The sequence below is a fragment of the Galleria mellonella genome, unplaced genomic scaffold (assembly GCF_026898425.1).
Source record: "Galleria mellonella isolate WM207_F2 unplaced genomic scaffold, CSIRO_AGI_GalMel_v1 utg6432, whole genome shotgun sequence".
NCBI classification, from domain to species: domain Eukaryota; kingdom Metazoa; phylum Arthropoda; class Insecta; order Lepidoptera; family Pyralidae; genus Galleria; species Galleria mellonella.
In genome coordinates, this window is record NW_026442136.1 from 44912 (window position 1) to 56509 (window position 11598).

Sequence of the window (11598 nt, forward strand, 5' to 3'; positions counted from 1 at the left end):
GTAGTTACATTAACAACAACAACAAAGTTGAAGACCAAGTTGGGACGCAAGACCGTTCGAGACAACTCTTTGAAGCGCCGTAAACAACAGTAGCAAAATAGCAGTAAGTACGCCTATGACACAAGTACGACATGACATGTATTTGCAAACTTGCAACACATTCTGAATTATAATCAAAACAATCAATAAAGGAGACGTTGCCGTTTACGAGATATGCGACGTTGCAACACCGCACACTAGTGGCAGCCGGCAGAGGCGCGCGGCGGAATCGCTGCGGACTCGCGCCGGCAACGCAGCGTCACTCCGGCGCGATCGCCCGTATCACATACCCGCGGACCATACGCCATCACGCCGCACGATACCCGTCCTACTTCTGCTACATCCTGTCGTGCTAAATGTCTTCTTATTCCTTGGACGTAGAAATGTTTATAAGTGAAGTGAAGAAATATCCAGAAATATGGGATTTGCACAACGAAGATTACAGATTCAAGAACAAGAAGCAGCGCGCTTGGGCTGAAATAGCGCGTGTTTTTATAACCGACTTTGACGATATGCCCGAAATCGACAAAATTGATGTTTGTGAGTATATGAACCAAAATGTGAGACAATTACAAATGAAAACAGTTTTGTGGCATCGTATTTTTAATAAAAAAAAAAACAGACTAATTCAAAATTGGCAAAATGAGATTTAGTGGCATACAAACTAGATAAAAAAAAACTTTTCACAAAATTATAGAATTATATTTAATGAAAACAATATCTGTGTAATGGCAAGGATCTTCACTGGATACAGCAAAGTGAACAAACGTAATGACCAATCAAGGACTAAGATGAAGAGCAAACGGCCAAATAATACAACTATTTCTAAAAAGTCGCAGTGTTTACAGGTCTGAATAGCCTGAACTATTCCAAACATAAACAAAAATATTTACCTACTAATTTTATAAATAATTTCAAATATTTGGAAAGACATCTGCATGTTTGTTACTCAACTGTGTTATAATAATTAATTCATACTGAACGGATTTAAATTGTATTAAACTTCACCGTATGACCATTCTAGATAAATACATAAAAATACTTTTGTAACAGTTTTAACTTTTTAAAACTGTTAATTTCAATGTTTACGCTCTAGGTGAACGAGAATATTTTATTAGAAAAACGTTACCTATTTTTATCGCAACGTAAACTAGCGGTTTTAAAATTAATTATATCTAAACTCTTTACAGGAACTGCGCAAATAGCACCTATAGATCGATCTTCAATATAAATCTAACATTCATTGAATGGTTGATACAAAAAATCTGTTTCAGATAGAAAATTACACGGCAAATGGCGTAATATACGAGATTCGTTCGTCAGACACGTGAAAAAGAAAGACGGAAAGAGAGGTTACTTGTATGCAGCGCAATTGTCCTTCTTAAACGATATCTACAAACCCAGTGATTGCAGTGATGAGGATCTGGACAATAACGAGTCGTGGCAGAGCGATGCTGACGACTCTCACGGATTCAAAAAGATCTCATTAAAACGGAGGCTCAATTTGCTGACTGATTCCAATATATGGCCCAGTGATGGCGAGGATGGCCCGCCCTCGACCATAGAGAATCTCAAACGAAAACGATCTAGTAAAAACAAAAAACAAGACATAGAGTACGTCGACACCCCGTACATAGACGCATCGGCCTCCACTTACCAAATAGAAGATGAGGATAGGTCATTTTTCGAATCCCTCTTACCAGTGGTTAGGAGGTTCGATGTAGACCAGAAATTAGAATTCCGTAGCGAAATTTTAGGTTTGATTAAAAATATTAGGTCAAATAATATTAGGAAGTTTCAACTCGACCCAACGACAGGAGACTTCAATGATTAGAGAACAAACCATTTAGGTAGATAGTAGTCTAGCTAGCTATACAATTCATTCCAACTTTGTTACAATAAAGACTATATATTTATGTGTTATTTCAATACCCAACAAGATGGTAGCAAATATACACTATTATTGAATGCATTTTCGATCACGTAGTGGTGTTTCGAAAAGCTACTGCAGTCTCTATTACACACGAGCAGTAAACTACAGACAATTTACGACGTAACACTTTAGATATTAAGGGTAAATATCATATGAGGAGTTAATATCAACACACGAGATGATTACATCTTATTTTCCACCTAGTGGGGTTATCTAACAGCAATCAGTTCAACATTTAGATTTATATACTACTATGTATATGGTTTGACTAATTCCGCACTTAACCTCATTTACGTAATTAGATCATTGTAATCGTTTATGGCTGGGCCAGTCTACCTAAACTATTCCGATAGGCTAGTCAATAGTCTACAAAAAGCCTAATAGCTTTTTTACCATTCCAACGCAATCTGAATTACCCTACGTTATCTAACAACGTGGGGTGATTCGGACCATGTTATAAATTGTACAATAGTTTTTTTAATGGGGCATTTCAGACCAGGGGAGCGAAACGCCCAACTGCTCTTTTTTGTTAGAATTATTCGGATTTTATAGTATCACTAAAAAAATGCGAATCTAATTCGTCCTCATTTAAAAAAAAATCCTATAACTATTTATAGTTAGATATAGATTTAATAGATGCATTACATATGGTATTTTCGAAATAGCTATCCAGCTACGAGAAGGGATTTACTGTGAATAAATAAATGACTTTCGTAAAGTCATTTAAATACATTACATACTTTACATGTAAACTGAGGTAACTACGTCTATCTCTATGCCTATCTATGATCCCCATCATGGGCCGAGTCGCACATAGTAATGTAAAATGTCCTAAAATCAGAGTGTATTGTATTTAATCACATTGAATTGAACTAGAACAAGCGAGTCATTAAATTTCTCTCTCTACCATCGATTGTGGTGACATGGTTTTCACATAATCTATCGGTAATAACATCTATCGTCAGCCAGTACGATTTCGTTTTTAATTTATCTACATCTGTTCAACTTTCGATTAGCTATTTCACGAACGTCATAACTATAAAGAAAGTATTTCATTCATTCACCCACACAACAATTAGAGTTCTCAAAAATTGGATGAAGAGTTTGTATTCGGCTTGTTTATAATTCGCTGATGTCAATTAACGTTCCCAATTTTCCATTGCAGCGTGAATGAGAAACGGTAGGTATCTTTTATCAAGTGCTCGATGTCGCAGAAACAGCAACAAGTAATAAAGTACAATCACTCTTGTTATAATAAATATATCTAAATAGCAGCGGGCTGGCAACGGCGCGGGAAAGTAGTGATGTGGCAACGGCGCGCAATCGATAGAGCGCGGGGGAGCGCGCGACTGCGGGAAGGGGAGCTGACCCTTCCGACTACAGACTACAGAACATATATTTAGATATACGTCTGTAGTTGTGTATGTAGGTGCCTGCCTAGTTATGCATGCGGGGCGGTTCGCGAATAGAGTACCAAAACGTATGTATGGGGCAGGTTGTCGGCTTTGAGTTCTTATATTTTGCATTCATAGTAGACATAGATACTTACTTTGATAACCTCGTTTTACACTTTGTTCATAATATAATAGTGACGATGGGATAATAAAAAACACTTTAATTCTGTAGATTGTTTATAGATCTTATCTATAAACAAACAACAGAATTAAAACAAGTAATAAGTAAGAATGTTTAATTTAAGAGGCTACAGTGAGTCAGTGGTCGAACACATTAAAACTTAGATTTACAAAAAAATCTTCAACGATAGATGCAAATTAGTATGTTGTTGATGAAACAGCTATGAAGGAGTTTGTTCCTAACAAAAGCCAGGCCTTGTAATTACTTCGACAACTCCGGATGGGCTCTACTTTTCAATAGCTGAACGTAAAAGCTGAGAAAAGTGACGCTAAAATGTGAAACTTGTACTTAGTATGATCATATTTACCTAACCATTACAATTTCTCTTGTATTGTAAGTTAATGAAATACATTTACGTTAGTTATGGCGGGAAAAGAAATTATTTTAAAAATTCTGGTTATATACACACTTTATTCCACACGGATTGCTTTAACAATGAATGTTAGAATTTTATTTATGAAGGTCAACTTAAATTCTAGAATAACACCCAAAATTATAAAATATTCTTCGCCATTAGCTACGTCCTTTTAGGAATCCTAGAAGACATTTAAACTAGAACCTATATTACACTACAACATCAAAAATCATATCGTTTTAAATAATATTCCGAACAGAATGTAAGCGAAGCAATCGATCCATTAATTCGAAAGTAAATTTGTTTGTTTGTTGAGACATTAACGACTAAACCAATTATAATATAATTTGGAATAAGTAGTAATCTTTATCCAGATCACGCGGACGAATGTACGGACTCATGTAGTCGTCAATAAAAAGAATAATAAAACAAACATTTGCATATAAAAGTCTTTGGCACATATCAGAGTGATACATAGCGAGAAACAATAAAAAAATCTATTCCTGGTATGATAGTAGTATGCGTGATTCATTTTTAAGGGTGAGGCATTCATTACAGTATGTAGTTGAGCTATCTTTCTTTATGGGCTGGAAATGGAATTGTACCGAGTTTGCGCTATTGGTATACGCTGGCGGCGTATAAAACCATCTTAGTAAATTTCTAATAAATTTCGTCACGATGGGACAAGTGACTTGATTCCAACTTCACTATCTGGGGGAAAGGAATTGTTAATAATGGGGTCTTACAGCCCCATTGCTAGCAATGCATCTTACCAAATCGACCTCCACGCGGTTCCCATTGGAAAACCATTGTGGTTAATTATTGTGGAATTCTTCACGATAGGCTAACTGACCTGCTTTCATCTTTCACTGGTGCCTTGCCAGCGTATAACGATAGCGCAGTGCGGGGTTACCATTCCATTATCACCCATAAAAAAACTCACTATCTACCACTCCTTATTGGTAGCTAGTCAGCAAATGATTCGTAATCGAAGTTAAAATGTCTTTTACGAGTATATTTATTTAAAAAATTACAGTTGCAATTTGAGCGCGTACGAAATGAAGTGATTCATGGAAAAACAGACAGTAAGTCGTCTAATACAAACTAATATTGGAAAATTTTCGAAAGTTTTCGACCGAAATGGCAAACAAGGTTGTCGGCCCGACTGATGGAAGGTTAACGTCACTAGACACAAACAACATGAACTTCATAAATTTGGTATTGGGGCGATTCGCACCACGTGTATTTTGAATTACGGTGTGAGTTGCCCAATGTTTCGTTTAATAGGTCGTTTCGGACTACATAGTGAATTTAGTCGACAATGCCGACAGCACAAGTGGGGTTAAATTCCATTTTTATCGTATTAAAAAAAAATCGAAAATCGATTTAAAAATACTTTTATAATTGCTTTTATAATTTTTATAATATAATTTTATATCACTACTGAACCCATGAATCCCGTAAAATATACAATACGATAACATCTAAAAACCATAGACAAATGTCAAATTGGTAGAAAAACATCTTTCTTTGGCCGACCTTGAATAGAAACATGATTTTAGGTTTGCAACACTCACACACGCACGATGTGAATACGAAATTTAACACTTATTTGTCAAGGCGGCCGACTCTCGCCATCTCTCTCGGCGTTCTGTACAAGGAGAGAGATAGAGGTACCGATTGAAGTTGGCCAAAGCTGAACCAATATTTGGGCAGGATAAAGGGCGACATTGGAGTTTCCAACAATCGATGGAAACATACGAACTTGATTGCCGTACGCTTCAAGACGTGTTGTCCTGTTACCGTAATAAATAAAAAAGTTTGTAAGTATATATGTATGCATGATTGTTTGTTAGTCTTTCATGCAAAAACTACAGAACGTATTGAATGATATTTTGTATATATACATAGAAAGATTATGTATATTCCAGCTTTAAACATACGTCATATTATACACTGGCTCATGCAGGAAAAGCTACAGAAAACAGTAATATTTGTGTGTGTATGTTTGTTACCTTTAACGCCTTAAAAGCTGAACAAATCGCCACTGATTTAGTATTCAAGTATTGTTTATTTAAATAACTTTAATGACCAGAAGAAAATATGGTACAAAATGCCAGTAGCATTCTCTAAGAGTCATCCTTAGGGATGAACGGTGAATCACGGACGCGGTGCTACATTATTGGGATGGGTAGAGAAAATAACAACTAATAATGTATACCTATACACAATAAATAATATAAAATTACATATGGAATATATAATATTAAATGATTTAGACTTTATATGGGATAGCCGCGTAGTTTCCGGCATAAGCCACCCCTTCTTTTCACAGGAGCGTGTAAGAGGCGACTAAATGAGCTCATGGTCGAGGGATAGGTAGCAGCGTCCCACTTAAAACATCACCAAAAGCTTACCAGAGGGAGACTGTACATAAGTCGATTGCTTGGACACCTCTGTCCCATTCGTGTTTCAACCGTGAAGCAGTTGTGTTTGCATGACTGTGTTTCGGTTTGAAGGGTGAGTGGGATATGGCGTAAATTTACTGGGTACAGAGAAATAACACCTGAGTCCTCAGGAATGGCAACGCATGGGGGGTATCATGGGCGAAACAGTATACTCTGTTATGTCCATAGTACTGCTCATGTCTATAGGCGAGGGTTACCACTTTCCATCAGGTGGGCCGTCAGCTTTTTTGCCATTCTAAGTTGTATAAAAAAAAACTAAACTGTGGTTGCCAACTCGCATGCCAAGTGTAGCAACTACTGGCAAACCCTAGGCCATTTATTTGTCCCAGCCAATCGACATGTACCGGTCACTCCATGAGATCACGGTATAAAAATATAGCTATATATGTATTAATGTGTTAAGAATTTAAATACACCATAGCGATCTCACCTGCCACTATAAAATACCATTTTATGTGACTGATGCAACTGTAAGTTATTAAAGTTTGGGAAATCATTACGACAGTAGCCAACTGCCCGTTGACAGCTACTCTAATGGAATTAAAAAAGCTTAGGGTTCACATTTCGACTGTATCTGTGATAGAGAGTTATTTTGATAAATTTACATAGAGCATCCCATCGGTAACTAGCTTTCAAACAACTAGAATAGAAACATTTATTGCCATACAATTACAATATAAAATATAAATAACATATACAAAAAGTGTCCATACTCGGCAAAAAGAACCGGCTCAGCTGACGCTGTGAGTGTCCCAGCGCAATGTGAACAGCTGCACAGCGCTGGTTTTCAGCCAGTCCCTCTCTTAACAAAACAACCAAAGTGCAGGGTACCACTGTACAGTAACTACCGTGGCTCTACTAAAATAAAACTAATGAATAGATTTTTATAAAATTTCTATGAGACCAATCTGTTAGTATATCCTTACAGATGAAAAAAAAAAGAATAACCCAAATCGGTTTACAACTGATCTAGTTATGAGGTGTTACTACATATATAAAATAAATATAATACATAATAAGAATATCGCATTGGTTGGGTTGGAAGACACTGAGGGAGAACTATATCCAAAAGTGGATTGAAGTAGGCTGGTAATGAAGTGGTTAAAAACACAGTCTCCCACGGATAGGTTATGGAATGAGCTCCCTGGCGAGGTTTTTCCAAGAGACTTCAGCATGTGGTTCTACAAAAAGGGGAATAAAGAGATTTCCTCAGGGTCACCATCGCGCGCATAATACCCCTGATATTGCAGGCGTTCATAGGCTACGGTAACCGCTTACCATAAGGTGGGCCGTATGCTTGTTTACCACTTCAGTGGTATAAAAAAACAGATAATAAATTTTGAATGGAAAGATTTACATACTAAAGCAAGTTAAATGCATGTAAAGAAAATGTAAATGAAAAACATGTATGGTATATGTTATATATATATATATATATATATATATATATATATATATATATATATATATATATATATATATATATATATATATATATATATATATATATATATATATATATCATATATAGTAGTAGCGAAAGAGGTTTGTTTGAATCGAAGCATTTGGCGTTCCATTGTTTCTGCCTACCCTAATGGGAGACAGGCGTGACAGATATGTATGTATGTATGTAGTATAACCATATATACTAGGGGGAAAGGGATTTTTAGTAATGGAGACTGAGAATCCCATTGCTAGCAATATACCCAACCAGGTCGACCTCCTCGCGCTTCCCCCTGGAAACTATCATGGTTAATTCCTGATGAATTCATCATGATGGGCTAACTGGCCTGTTTTCATTCTCATCTATCACCCTTCACTGGTGCACCGGCAGCGTATCCCGTTAGCGCAGGCGGGGTTACCATACCATTTTCACCCAATATTGTAACAGATTATATACTCTGTTATGTCCACGGTACTGCTCATGTCTATAGGCGACGGTTACCACTTTCCATCAGGTGGACCGTCAGCTTGTTTGTCATTCTAAGTTGTATAAAAAAAAAAGATTCTTAGACTATTTTTAAAGTGAAAAAAAGTGTCATCTTCTCTCGTACTCACTGTGCCCAACAGGGTCCGTAATTGAAGTTGAAATGTTATCTACTAATTATATTATAAAATAAGAAATAGTGTTTATGTGTTATATGCGTATTTCTTATGTATTATCTACACTAATATTACAAAGAGGAAAGATTTGTATTTTTGTGTTTTTTTTTTTTTTTTTTTTTTTTTTTATACTACTTAGAATGGCAAACAAGCTGGCGGCCCACCTGATGGAAAGTGGTAACCGTAGCCTATAGACATGAGCAGTACCATGAACATAATAGAGTATAATGTTTCGCCCATGATACCCCTCATGCGTTGCCATTCCTGAGGACTCAGGTGTTATTCCTCTGTACCCAGTAAATTCACGCCATATCCCATCCTTCAAACCGAAACACAGTTATGCAAACACAACTGCTTCACGGTTGAAACACGAATGGGACAGAGGTACCCAAGCAATCGACTTTTGTACAAAGTCTCCCTCTGGTGTGTATGTATGTTTGTAACGAATTAACTCAAAAACTACCGTTTTCAAAAATTCTTTCACCATTACAAAGCTACATTCACCCTGAGTAACATAGGCTATATTTATTGCTAGAAAAGATTAGGAATCCTTACTAAAACTTTAATAACGTAACCCGAGGTGTAAAAAAAAAACGCTATAAAATATCTTTGGTCGCGTGCGCTGTGGAAACTATTGGTGATAGAACAAAAGTATGTTCTACAATATTGAAGAAAAAAAAATCAATAATTACAAAAAACTTCACGATACTATATGTCCAACTATTATCGTTATGTCACAATAACCATTTTTTACGTTTTAAAAGTTGATAGATTCATTCGCGCGGTCGCCGGTCGCCTCCCTACGCAGCGGACGTAACCGATATTGAACATTTTTTGACGATTTTAATTGCATTTTTTTTTGTCAAAGTTTAAAAATGTCCACCCGTGCGAAGCCGGGACGGGCCGCTAGTTGTGTAATAAAGAATAAATAAATAAATATAGACCAGAAGCTAAAGCCTACAAAACAAACGAGATTCTTTTACTCTTTAGAGATTACGAAAATGTCTGAAACAAAAGGCTGGCTTGGAGCGCTCGTTAAAAGGAAACGACTGCGGTATCGTTGTACAGGATACTGTTACTGCGCGATACCACGCCACCATACCGACCGATACAACTTTTTTGTATGGATAAGTTTTTTTTAATGGGTGAAAATGGAATAATAACCCCGCCCGCGCTATCGGTATACGCTGGCGAGGCACCAGTGGAAGATGATAGGTGAGAATGAATGCAGATGAGTTGGTCCGCCATGACTTCGACAAGAATTAAGATGGTTTCCAGGGAGAACCGCGTGGAGGTCGACCTGAGATGGTATATTTCTAGGAATGGAGCTATTAGACCTCATTACTAACAATACCTCCCCCCCCCCCGTATGAAAAAGTTTGGAATCCTAACCTCGCCTGCGCTATTGGAAGATGAAAGCAGATCAATAAGCCCATAATGACGAATTTGACAGGAATTAATCACGATGATTTTGGAAGTGTTAGTAATGGAGTTGAACAGCTCTATTGCTAGCAATAGCAGGTCGACTGCCACGTGGTTCTCTCTGGAAACCATAGTGGTTCATTCCTGTAGGTTCATTCGTCACGATGGGCTAACTGACCTGTTTTTATCTTTGTCTCTGTTACTGATGCCTCCCCAGCATATACCGATAGCACAGGTAAGGTTACCATTCCATTCTCATTCGTTCAAAAATTCACTATGGTTTTCAGGGAGACCATATAAAAGTCAATCTGACAGGTATGTACCTAACATTATTAACAATAATAAGTATATCTTGGACCCAAACACAAACGCGTCACAGACTATGAATTCTAAATTCTAAAGTCTAAATTTAAAAGAAAAAAAATGTCAATACTCTGTGGCAGTAGAGACTTATGCTCATCTATGTATCAATATGTTACCTAAAGCCAAACGCGTCACAGACTATCAACTCCAAACTAAAAGTCTAAATTCCAAATTCAAAATAAAATCAAAACGTATATTTTGTGGCAGTAGAGACTTATGATCATCTATGTATCAATATGTTACCTAAAGACAAACGTGTCACAGACTATCAACTCCAAACTAAGTCTAAATTCCAAATTCGAAATAAAATAAAAGCTAATATTTTGCGGCAGTAGAGACTTATGCTCATCTACGAGGTTTGTCCGGAAAGTACGTATAAAAGTTTTTAAAAATTTTATTTTACAATTATTCAGGTAAATCAATTTTATCCCCTTCAAAGTACTCCCCCTGTGACATAATGCACTTGTGCCAACGCCGTTTCCACTGTGAGAAGGCTCCTTGAAAGTCCTCTGGTTGTAGGTTTCTCAGCTGCCCCGTCGTAGCTTTTTTTATCTCATTTATGTCCCCCAAATGCCGCCCCCGAAGTACCAATTTGGTTTTTGGGAACAAGAAGAAGTCACACGGGGCCAAATCCGGCGAATAGGGGGTGTTCGGTCACCGTAATGGAATTTTTACTCAAAAACTCACGGACAACAAGAGAGGTGTGGGCAGGGGCATTGTCGTGGTGAAGAATCCAACGCCCCTCTCGCGCCAATTCTGGACGAACTCGTGCCACACGAGCTTCTGAGGTTCGTCTGAGCACATCGACGTAGAATTTTCCATCAACTGTCTGGCCTGGAGGGACGAATTCGTCGGAATGTGAAGTGGAAGGACGTCCTGAACGTGGGTCATCTTGAACGCTTTCTCGGCCCTCTCTGAATCTTTTTAGCCACTTGTGGACGGTTGGTTCCTTCACAGCATCATCCCCATAAACTGTTCTGAGATCGGCAAAAATTTCACGGCCATTCTTGCCGAGTTTCGAGAGAAACTTGATTACGACGCGCTGCTCTTCAACGGAAGCGGGCTCCATGCCGACGGGGTTTCGTTAAGAGGTATTACTTCACAGATGGCGTGACAATCCAGTTCCAAACCGCACGGCGGTCAGACCAGAACTGAAGCATTGTTAGGGACATAAGGAAGGGGAAAAAAAAATGTCCTCTTTCTCGCATTCCAGAACACTTTTATACGAACTTTCCGGACAGAATCTCGTATGTATCAATATGTTACCTAAAGCCAAACGC

The 11598-nt window shown here is 37.6% G+C and overlaps 1 protein-coding gene and 1 long non-coding RNA gene across 3 annotated transcripts in view; one reads left to right on the forward strand and one right to left on the reverse strand.

Moving 5' to 3' along the window:
• LOC116412859 (uncharacterized) overlaps window positions 1-11598 on the reverse strand; it is a 66631-nt gene that overhangs the window by 25024 nt on the left and 30009 nt on the right. The window lies entirely within an intron of this gene.
• On the forward strand, window positions 240-1955 carry LOC113510243 (uncharacterized). Its single transcript, XM_026893694.3, has 2 exons — window positions 240-579; window positions 1314-1955. The coding sequence occupies exons 1-2, from the start codon at window positions 396-398 to the stop codon at window positions 1871-1873; spliced, it is 744 nt and encodes a 247-aa protein (XP_026749495.1). The 5' UTR covers window positions 240-395; the 3' UTR covers window positions 1874-1955.

Coding starts and splice junctions, on each gene's coding strand:
- LOC113510243 (XM_026893694.3), top strand. CDS start 396: ATGTCTTCTTATTCCTTGGACGTAGAAATGTTTATAAGTGAAGTGAAG. Junction 580..1,313: donor AATCGACAAAATTGATGTTT/GTGAGTATATGA, acceptor AATCTGTTTCAG/ATAGAAAATTACACGGCAAA.